Source organism: Danio aesculapii, chromosome 5 (genome assembly GCF_903798145.1).
Source record: "Danio aesculapii chromosome 5, fDanAes4.1, whole genome shotgun sequence".
Lineage (NCBI taxonomy): Eukaryota > Metazoa > Chordata > Actinopteri > Cypriniformes > Danionidae > Danio > Danio aesculapii.
The window spans coordinates 46,008,486-46,020,326 of NC_079439.1; the positions used below are offsets into that span (position 1 = coordinate 46,008,486).

Below are 11,841 nucleotides of genomic sequence, written 5' to 3' on the forward strand. Positions count from 1 at the left end.
AAAGATTGAGTTTCAGTCATCAGATGCATGTGGATGAACAGCCGAACTGTTTACAACCGCTGTGGTTTTGAAAATAACCTGTGTTCGTGTGGGCAGGGCCTAAAACTAAACTGACCAACCCCCAAAAATAATGTTGTTGTTTTTTTTACACCACACAGAGCTGATTCTAGAATTGTGGAGGACACAAGCAAAGATCTAAACTGGCCCTTCTTCATGTATAAATTAAAATCCTCTTCGTTTAGAGTAGTCAACAGATGAGTGACTTCAACAGTCTGTGTTTTAATAAAAAAAGAAAATTACAACCTAGGCATGGGCTGGTATAAGATTCTTACAGTAAGATAATCTTGGATAAAAATATCACGGTTTTAAATGTCTGGGTTAAAAACAAAACCCTTTTTCCCCCCATTGAACACAATATATTTTATTATGTTATGAAACATTTAATATATTTTGTTACAGTAAACATGTCAGGCTAAATAATTCAACTAAATCAATTGACTTGTGCTATCTTCTTTAGTTTCAAAAACACTGATTTCTTTACAACTTTAAAAGGCATCTTTGGAAATCTTTCTGTTTTTTGGACATAAAGTAAAGCTACTGCAGTGTTCAGGTTTATAGCATGCTTGGATGTTGGTTTATAAGTAATTTCTTTTTCCTAAATCGTGGGCTGACGGTAGCTTTTGATGCAGAGCATCCTTTTCTGCTGGAGATACTGTTGCCTTAAAAACCCCCCCCAAAAAATTTGTAAAAACAAATAAATTTAACATTTACTATAAAAACGGTATAGCAGAAAATTGTTGCAGTTTTAAAACCTTGACTTTTCTAATCTGCGGTAAACCTTGAAACCAGTTATCGTCCAATGGCTATTACAAACAATAGGAGAAGTAAAATAAACAGTTTAGCCTATAATAAGCAATAGCCCAGAAATTAAATAAAGTCCTCAAATCTCTTTACATTGTTTTCCTTCACAACATGTGTGAAAGTTATGTTAGTTAGATTTTCTTGTCATTCTCTGTTGTTGTTTGTCCTCAGGTGTCACTTTAAGGCCCAAGGTCTTTTATTACATGCATTTTTTATATTTTTTTGCTATCTTGGGTTTATTGTAACCTAATTAGAACAAAAACCTATGTATCATCCTTTGATACAATGTACTTTTAGAGACAAATGATGTCCATATATGTAGACTCGTGGTCTGAATTTACATAAAATACGTTTTCCGGTTTTTTTTTTTTTTAATGCATATTTAATATAGAATTTTTTTTTACTTGCTTTGACTATCAGAGAGTAAAAACGATTTTTTCCCCACATTTTGGACAGTTAAAAATAGTGTTTGGGACATTTCATATGCTGCAAAACAGATCTGTAATGGCAAGCGTTTGATTACTGTTTATGCAGTGCTCAGCATATATAAGTACACCCCTCACAAATCTCTCTTTTGAAATCATATTTTTAATTTGAAGCTATCCAATTTTATATTTGTTGGTATATATTAGATTAGTCAGTACTGAAGCCAAATCTGGAGCTTATCGAACAAAATGTTTTTTAATAACAGTCCAAAAATTGCAAATTTTAAAAAGAGGAAAAATCAAGAGAAGCAAAAAAAATATATATAAAATGTTGAAATTTTGTAGTTTTGTAATTTTTTTTTTCAATAATTTGCTTGAATTTAATTGTATTATTTTTCAATTTCTAAAGATGTTTGGTGACTAAAATATATTTTAATTAACATATCTGTTTATTAAATCAGTTTTGTTAAAATGCACCATAATACTGTACATTGCCTATATTCACTGAGAAATGGATAAAAATATTCATTTTCAAAATGGGGCGTCCTCAATTACGCTGAGCACTGTATATATAAGGCATAATTAACTGTTTCAGTTTTTTTTCAAAATTCTTTTATATTATATATTTTTGTCTGTATTTGTCCAAGGGCACACCCAAAAATGTTCTCCTTGTCAAATCGTGTGTACAGAAGCCGCCTGGGTAGGGTTGCATGAGCTGTTTGCAAATTCTTAAACTGGAACATAAAGTCCAAACTAGAGACTTAGTAACTACTAGCTTGTAACTAAGTACGTACTTCGATTGCACCACGAGCACTTCATATGGTTGAAATGAATTGTGATATTAATTGGCATAATACCTAATCAGGAGCCTTCAATTCGATTTGGGCTGATGAACTGTAATATGGGAAAACAGCCTGAAATGTACATAAACTGAGAACAAACTTAGCGAAATTAAAACATGGAAGATAAGGAACAGGAAGGAAATTTATTGATGGGCATAAGCAAAACACTATTTGAAAGAAAATTGAACTTGTTTCGCTCAACTTCCCCCAAATTGTGATATTTTCAAGACGTAAAAAATGAAATGAAGTGGCTGTAAGCAGAGAAAGAGGAAGGAAGTGAGAACTTGTGGTTCTTCATTATCAATCACAAGCTCTTCAATGTAATCTTATCTCGCTGTCATCTCTTTTCTACCATTAATCATGGGCAGAAGCTTCTGTCAATATCTAGTTGGAACATAGAATTATGTCTAAGTTAGATTCAATAGTGCAACACAAAAATATTTAAATTCTGACTATTTACACTGCAATTAAGCTAAGTTTTAACTTGCATCCTTCTGGTACAACTGGCCTCTGAGAGACAGCGTCTCTATCTGTATGATTTGGAATTGCTTCCCTTGATGGTCACACTTTTTGATGGTCCATTTGTTGAATTTAAGTTACATTGCATCTACATGCCACCTAATTCTCATTAGATTATAAGTAGACTGTTAGGTTGGGGTTAGTGTAAGTTGACATGTACTTGCAAAGTTTCTGTTGAAGGTGCAGTATCAACAGATATTAAGCAGACAGTCTACTAATACTCAAATGGACCATCAAAATAAAGTGCTACCCAATTGAATCTATGATGAAATGTGGCAATTTTCATAGTGTTTTCATAATCATTAAAAGTCAAAATAAGAAAAAAATAAACCAATCTCTTGCATGGACCAAGTCATTATGTCATGATGACAATGGGGCCTCCTGGTGGTTCAGGTGAACTATGCTACTTGCATGCTGTTTCATTTAGGGAGTTTTTATTAGGCTCATCTTTAGGGCTGGGTGATATGGCAAAAATGCAGTCTCGATAATAATTTTCCATATTAAATGATGATGATTTATGTTTCGATATAAGTTGGTAATGCTTCCAGATTTAAAAGAGTACCCCAACAATTACTGAAGCCACAAAAATTAGAGGGTCCATTAAATGGAATAATGTATTTTCGGCCGATAAATTTGTAGTGGCTGAAAAATTCTGTAATATCAACACACTTTCAGATTCCCATTGTTGCACATTCCTGCAGTATGATTAGCAAAATTTTATCGTGATTTTATATAATGTCGTTTATCGCCCCAGCCCTACTCGTCTTTGGTCATGCATGAAAATAACACTATAAATAATACTGAAACATATAGACAGTGTTGAAGAAAGTTACTTTTGAAAGTAATGCGTTACAATATTGAGTTGCTCCCCAAAAATTGAGTTGCTCTGACCTGGCTGAGGCTTGATCTCTTTCAGAACAGTGTTTTTTTTTTTTTTTTTTTTTTTTTTTTTTAATTAACAATTGGCTGTATAATCTTCATTTACCTTTTAAAACACACATAAAAATTAATAATGTAGGATAATGTTATCTTCTGAGAACTCCCTGATGACTACGCATGCCGTATATACAGATTAATGAAAGTTTGAAGCAAAGTGTTTGCTACTTTTGTACTTTTTGTTTTATTAGTGTATTATTATTTATAATAATAATAGTGTATTATTATTAAATTATTATTAGCGTATTATTATTATTAGTGTATTATTCATTCATTTTCTTTTCGGCTTTCCCTTTATTAATCCGGGTTCGCCACAGCGGAATAAACCGCCAACTTATCCATCACATGTTTTACGCAGTGGATGCCCTTCCAGCTGCAACCCATCTCTGGGAAACATCCATACACACTCATTCACACTCATAGATGCAAACTCCACACAGAAACGCCAACTGACCCATCCGAGGCTCGAACCACCGACCTTCTTGCTGTGAGGCGACAGCACTACCTACTGCACCACTGTGTCGCCTTATTAGTGTATTTTTAGTGTATTTTTATTTATAATAATAAAAATTTTATATTATTATTTAATTATTTGTGTATTATCAGTGTATTATTATTTACAATAATAATAATAATAATATAAAATAATAATGTGTTTTATCATTCAATAATTATTAGTGTATTATTATTTATAATATTGAGTGTATTATTATTAAATATTTATTAGTGTATTATTAGTGTATTATTATTTATAATATTGAGTGTATTATTATTAAATATTTATTAGTGTATTATTAGTGTATTATTATTTATAATAATAATAAATAATAAATAATAATAATAATAATAGTGTATTAATATTAAATAATTATTAGTGTATTATTATTTAAAATATTATGTGTATTATTGTTAAATATTTATTAGTGTATTATTAGTGTATTATTATTTATAATAATAATAATAATAATAATAATAATAGTGTGTTATTATAAAATAATTATTAGTGTATTATTATTATTTATTATAATAATAGTAATATAATATAATAATAATAATAATAGTGTTTTATTATTAAATAATTATTAGTGTATTATTATTATTAGTGTATTATTAGTGTATTATTATTTATAATAATAAGTGTATTATTATTAAATAATTATTAGTGTATTATTATCAGTGTATTATTATTTATAATAATAGTGTATTATTTTTATTATTATTAGTGTATTATTATTTAAAATAATTATAATGCATAATTATTAAATAATTATTAGTGTATTATTATTTATAATACTAATAAAAATAGTGTACTATTATTAAATAATTATTAGAGTATTATTATTAGTGTATTATGATAACAATGAGAATACTTCCATCACAGAAATGTAAGGCAATTTTAATTTTTATTCAGCAATTTATTTTTTTAAAACCTAATTAATTAAACTAAAAATTTGCATTCCATTTTTAAAAAGTAACTCAAATATTACTTAATTTTTGAAAGTAATGGGTTACTTTACTCGCATTGCTTGTAATGTATTAATGTATATAGATATACAGAACATGCCATAAAATCACGCACTGATAAAATTCACCAAACAAGATACTATCAGGAAAACGTAATTATTTACTAAATAAGTATATAAATAATAGGGTCGAATATCATATATATCATCATATACCATATATATTATATATACACAAAAATCTACATACATAAAATAAGATGAAAATAGGGAAGATTTTTTTTTACTGACACCGTGCATTCTCCTCCAGCACATTTATCCGCTAGTCCTCATTGTTTGTTTGCTCTCTTTCTCAGGTCATTGTTACTCAATGATTACGCAGTGTTTCAGAGAGTGAACGTGTGGCCTCCATTCGTCACGATCGGTGTTTACTGCGCTTCTCTCTCAGCTGCCATGTGCTCCATGATAGGAGCCTCTCGAATCCTTCACGCTCTTGCTCTGGACCAGCTCTTTGGTTAGTGTTTTTGGTTTATGTGCATTTGTTGAGGTGGTCTGTTTTAAAGGTTACTTCACCCAAAAATCTAAATTCTGTCATCATTTACTCACACTGGACTTGTTTCAAACTTTGATGGCTTTCATCTGTTCAAAGAAGATATTCTGAAATGAGCTGGAAACCTGTAACCATTGACTTTCATGGTATTTGTTTTTCCTATGGAAGTCAATGGTTTTCATCTTTCTTCAAAATATCTTCCTTTGTGTTCAACATAAGTAAGAAACTCATAAAGGTTTGGAAATTACTTGAGGATGAGTAAATGGTAAGTACATTTTTATGTTTTGTGCGAACTATATCTTTTAAGCAACATAAAAATGTGCAGAGTTTTATATTTCTGTGCCTGCTTTATATTTCGTGATGATTTATAATTGCTGTGGCATTGTTTTTAACAGTCACAACTGCATTTTTTCCCATCAAAAGTTGCATGTAGTTTTTGGCTGAGATCTTGTCATTTTTATCCAAACGACTTTTTTTGTGTGGCTGCCAATGTATTTCAGAATGAAACTGATACTGATGTTCATATGAGCTAGAACTGCTCACAAGAAGTGTTTTGGAAAAACATTAGTGAGCAATACTTTGAAACCGGTATTCATGGTTCCTAAAAAAAACATTAGTAAGTATTTTTAAGTAACTTTTCATAGTATTTAGTAATTAAGTAACCTTTCTGTCACATTATTAAGGCTGTAATTTGGTCTGAGAAGTCATGAAAAAAGAGGATATTTTCACAAAACGTTTATTTCCTCTAATCATTTTCTGTTGAAATTAGTTCATTCACAAGTCATAATCAAAACAAAACAAGCAATTTTTAAAAAGATTTGCCATCCCTCTATAAACATGAACAGATCATTCACATCAAACCTGTGCCCTTGTTCAAAATATAACTACACAGCGATCCAAAAAGTATTGCATGTATAAATACACAACTGCAGTTCACTATTTCCAAATTGTTGGTATAAAAGGAAACCATTTGAAACCAAGGAAAGGATCAATTTGTCATTTGTTGTTTTTGGTCTGTTTTTAAGGTGGTTATTTGCTACTACATAGCATGTCAGCATGTGACCATGTATCATGAGATATGCACTGCATTTATTACCTAAAGGCACAATTGAATTCTTAATATAAATAGATGAATGAATAAAAACTCCCAAATATACAGTTGAATTATTAGCCCCCCTGTTTATTTTTTTCCTCAATTTCTGTTTAACAGAGAGAAGATTTGCTCAATTGTGTACATTGTGTACTAAGACTGAAGGAAAATGAAAAGTTACTTATTTCTAGATTGGTATGGCTATAGGAACTATACTCTTATACTCATTCAAGGAGCATAATAATCACAATAATCCAGAAACTTTGCTGCTGTACAAAATAAATGATGAGCTAAGCTAAAAGTGCTTCCGCCAGACCCGAAGATTGGCTGAATGGATTGAAAAATGGTAAAAATTTATATTAACTCCAGGAAACAGCATTTCACATGCATAATTTGTGATTTGTAGTCACATTTGTGATTTATAAAAAAAAAAAAAACTTGATTGGAGAATGTGTGCAGCTGTAAATAAACTCTTTTATTATTATTATTATTATTATTGAAGAAAAATAACATTTTCATACAATACAACAATAAACATTACAGTTTCTAGCTTTCTATTTTTTTTGGTTTGTTTTAACCCAAGTCCCACCCCAAGACCTGAACATCCCAAGGCAGCTTAACATAGTAATTAGGGTCAAATACAATAATTAAACAGTCTGGAGTCATGCATGTCGGAACGTAACAGTGATGCAATAAATAAATAAATAAAACAATTACAAAAACCATGGGAATTAATAATAAATAAATAAATAAAAGTCTACAGGACAAACTACATTTAAGATAAAAAGCACTATGCAATGGATAAAAAAGATATACAGATTATTTAACAGCAGAGAATATCTAAATTATTTAGTAAATTTTCCATATCCATTAGATCTGAAGGAGATTCAGATGTACATAATGAAGAGTAAAAAAATGTAAAATATTATTGATTTCTTTTGAGTTATTAAGTAATGTTTGATTAGTGTCCCTTATCTGAGAAATAATATAGGAGGCTTTTTGACGTTTCAGCTGATGAGCCAAGAGTCGACTTGATTTGTCACCATATTCATAGTAGAGACCTTGTGTTTTCATTATTAATTGTGTAAGCTTTTAATAAACATAATTAACTTAACTTAATTGAACCACTTTAAATCATCAGATGAGGCATAATTATTAATAAGTAAATGGCTATTTATTACATTCACTTTTAGAAAGGTTTCTGCACAAAGCTATAATAATGAGATGGTAGCACTTTATTTTGATGGTCCATTTGAGGATTAGTACTGTCTGCTTATATCTGTTGACAATGCTCCTTCAACAGACATTTAACTGACTATAAGAAACTTTCCAAGTACATGTCAACTTACACCAACCCCAACCAGTCTACTTATAATCTAATGTGAATTAGTTGACATGTAGATGCAATGTTACTTAAATTCAACAAACGGACCATCAAAATAAAGTGTGACTTATGAGATCCCTGCTCTTTGGTTTTCAGGTCTTCCTCTGGCTCCGGCTGCTGTCACCTCCAGCTCGGGGAACCCCTGGGTCTCTGTGCTCTACACCTGGGCTCTGGTGCAGGTGCTTCTCTGTGCATCTCTTACTGTGACACATGATACTATATAAAATATGTTGTGTGCTTAGATGTTTATGTGTGTGTTGTAGTGTACGCTGTTTGCAGGGCAGCTGAATGTGATTGCTGGTATTGTGACAGTGTTTTATCTGTTGGCGTATGCTGCGGTTGATTTGGCCTGTCTTGCTCTGGAATGGGCCTCTGCTCCAAACTTCAGGTATGCATAGGTGTTATAAGAAAACTGACCCAAATCTCAGAATTTATTAAAATGTACTAATTAAGGAAAGTTGGTTTGCACTGCACATATTAAAGAATGATGCGTTCTACAGAGAGCAGCCTAGAAAGCACAGAATACATTTGATCTTATTTTGATTTATTAAGAATTTTTCTTATTGCACTGTTGGTTTAATGCGTTCTTTCTGAATAAGAATATTAATTCATTTATCTGACCAGCACATAAAGTATTTAATTCTGTTAGGGATGTTAATCAATAAAATCCAATTAATTACACAATTTTTTGATTATTCTAATTAATCACAGATTAATAGCATGATAAATTTGGTTGACTAACACCGTTAAAGAAAATTTAAGTTGAAATTACTCATGTCATGTGTCATCACTGTGTTAAAAGTGCATATACTTACTTAACTCCTTGCTCCCAGGGATGCTTATATCGAAGTTGATATTTAGCTGCACCATTTTGGTGTTTTGTAACATCTAATTTTTACGAGGTGGATTGTTGGCCCAATGCTAAATCCGCAACCTGGAGGACCAGGACATACACACATACTCTAAGGACAATTTAGCTCACCCGATTCATCTATACTATATATGTCTTTGGACTTGTGGGGGAAACCGGAGCACCCAGAGGAAAACCACCTGAACACAGGGAGAACATGCAAACTCCACACAGAAATGCCAACTGACCCAGCCGAGGCTCGAACCAGGGACATTCTTGCTGTGGGCTAACCACTACACCACCCTAAAAGTGCATAGACATTACAAAAAGTAGCTTCAGAGTAAAAAATATTTAGAATTAAGAATAATAATTATAAAAATTGTATTGAATCTGCCTCAGTTCTGAGATGAACATCCCTAGTTCAAACCACAGATTCATTTTGAAATGAAACATCACTGCGTGTTGATCATATAACTGCACAACATTTATAATTTATAGTTTATAGTTAATATTATCATTAGCAAAACTGAGCAAAGACAGACAATATTGTGTCAAAAATATTACAGAATGCTAACTTATTTACTGTTATATATACTCACCATCACAGTGTGCCTGTCTGGACAAAAACAAGCTCTCACGTGATATTTAAGTCACTGCTCAACTATGTCATGAGATTAGATTGCTTAACTATTTACAAATATGAGACAAAAGCTCACACAGTTGACATCGTAGGTGCGTGGTAAATGGGACTCTTTTCTTTGGCTTAGTCCCATTCAGGTGTCACCACAGTGGAATGAACCGCCAACTTATCCAGCATATGTTTTACACAGCGGATGCCCTTTCAGCCGCAACCCAGTACTAAAAAACACCCATTCATTCTCAGATTCACACATATACACTACTGCCACTTTAGTTTATTCAATTCGCCTATAGCGCATGTCTGTGCAGGAAATGGGAGCACCCGGAGGAAACCCACATGAACTCCACGCAGAAATGCCAACCGGTCCAGCTGGGACTCGAACCAACGACCTTCTTGCTGTGAGGCGACAGTGCTAACCACTGAGCCACCGTGCCGCCCTACTTCATTTATTTTGTTAGAAAAATCCTGTTTTTGGTACCGATTTTGTTTGGCGTAATTAGCATCTTAATTTAAATGTATTTTTATTTGGTCAGTGTTCTACAAAATAAACAAAAACATTTTGATTGAAGATTTGAGGTAAAATGAAGTGCGTTCAAGATAAAGCCCACCATGTGCTTCCATCTTCTATCTGTGAAATATTCACAGTTTTGAATGGAGTACTTATCTGTATAACCAAAAATAGAAGCCTATAGTAGTGTAGCCTGTTTTCACTGCAAAATCATTAAATATCCCGGTATGTTAAAGCTTTTAATCATGTCGCCTGACCACAAGTTAGCCGGCAGAAGGCTTTCCAAACTTGCTATTCTTGGCTTGGGTCAGAGTATTTCAGACATTGTGAACAGAAAAATTTTTGAAGAAATGGGAGTTATGGACATTTTTGACAAAATGCTTATTGAATTATTTCACAAGCTTTTTATGGGAGGTTTAAATATAAATAAAGAATTCATGATTTCATTGTATTGCCATGTGTAAGTAAACAAGCTAAAAAAAGGCTAAATAAACTATGGTTGGCTATATGACAGGGGTTCCCAAACTTTTCAACTCACAACCCCCAAATTAGCAAAGCCAGTGACTCGCGACCCCCAATATCCTTTGAAAGTAAATCTTCGTTTAATTATTTTTCTGTATGTGAGTGCTGTATATGTGCCAGAAAGTTTAACCGGGTGCCTTAAAATCACACTGCTGCATCTAATGCTATTACTGTGTCTTTAATATAAGGTAATCACCCCAAGGGTCGCAATCCAATAGAAAAAAAAATCCAAAGGCTGTTACCATAATCTACTATTTTTATCTTCAGTATGTGATGGATAAAATATGGTCATTTTAATGGTTAATACAATTAATTAGATTTTTGGGAATCACACCCACTTTGGGAACCACTGCTATATGACATGGCACTTGTACACACTGTTTTGATTATGCAGTGAGTGGCCTTGCCTTCTCTTTCATGGGCCTGGTCTCGATCTTTGCTCACACTCAATCCTCTTTGGTCGACTTGGACTAGGATTAACTACTACACTGCAGGGCATTTGTGCTGCAGTATATTTAATTCTTGGGTTAAATATACTTTGAGTTGTCCCGCATCATGTTCGCTGATTTTATACAGATCTTCGGCAGTGTGTTAAATTATTATTATTATTTTTTTCTGATTTAATAAATTACCAGATTAAACCAACAGTACTCATTTCTAGACCCCTTGTGCACTGTTCAAATTTACTATCCTTTTGTTATGTTCAGGATGAAAACATCCACTAAATTAAACTGCTGTAAAAATGCATCACATGATTTTTTTCCTTTTTTTTTTTATCTGTTAATCAACCTCAATCCTGATCAATAATACTACATTGTTTAGCCAATTACAGGATTTTAACTCTTTCATTGGCCAGTTCACAAATGATGTCACTGATTTGGTGAAAAACACACAAAATGACATATTTTCAATATTTAAAGTAGGTGTAGACTGGATTTTTTATCATCAGCCTTGGACATGTGATCAATTAGTAACAACATTGGTTTTGATGCATTGTTAGATTTTTTTTTTCTTTTTTGCCCCATTGACTTCCATTATAACCACATTTGATCGTACATAAATACAGTCTTTGTTTTTATTTACTCCATGTAGTTCTGAGAGCTGAGATGTATATTTTGATTTTCTCAGACACATCAAGGTAATTGTGCAAAGGTTACTCATAATCTCACAGACACACATACACACACTTTAATTAGCTGCTATACTCCATATAAAATCCAAAAAACTAAGCTTTTTTGCACAGGCCAATCT

At 32.1% G+C, this 11,841-nt stretch overlaps 1 protein-coding gene across 3 annotated transcripts in view; it reads left to right on the forward strand.

Moving 5' to 3' along the window:
* The window catches only part of slc12a9 (solute carrier family 12 member 9), a 33,777-nt gene that overhangs the window by 10,920 nt on the left and 11,016 nt on the right, over nucleotides 1-11,841 (forward strand). For all 3 annotated transcript variants that reach the window (XM_056458329.1, XM_056458328.1, XM_056458330.1), the window contains 3 exons: nucleotides 5,403-5,560; nucleotides 8,167-8,249; nucleotides 8,334-8,458. In XM_056458329.1, the coding sequence (XP_056314304.1) occupies nucleotides 5,403-5,560; nucleotides 8,167-8,249; nucleotides 8,334-8,458 (366 nt within the window). The remainder of the gene's footprint in view (nucleotides 1-5,402; nucleotides 5,561-8,166; nucleotides 8,250-8,333; nucleotides 8,459-11,841) is intronic.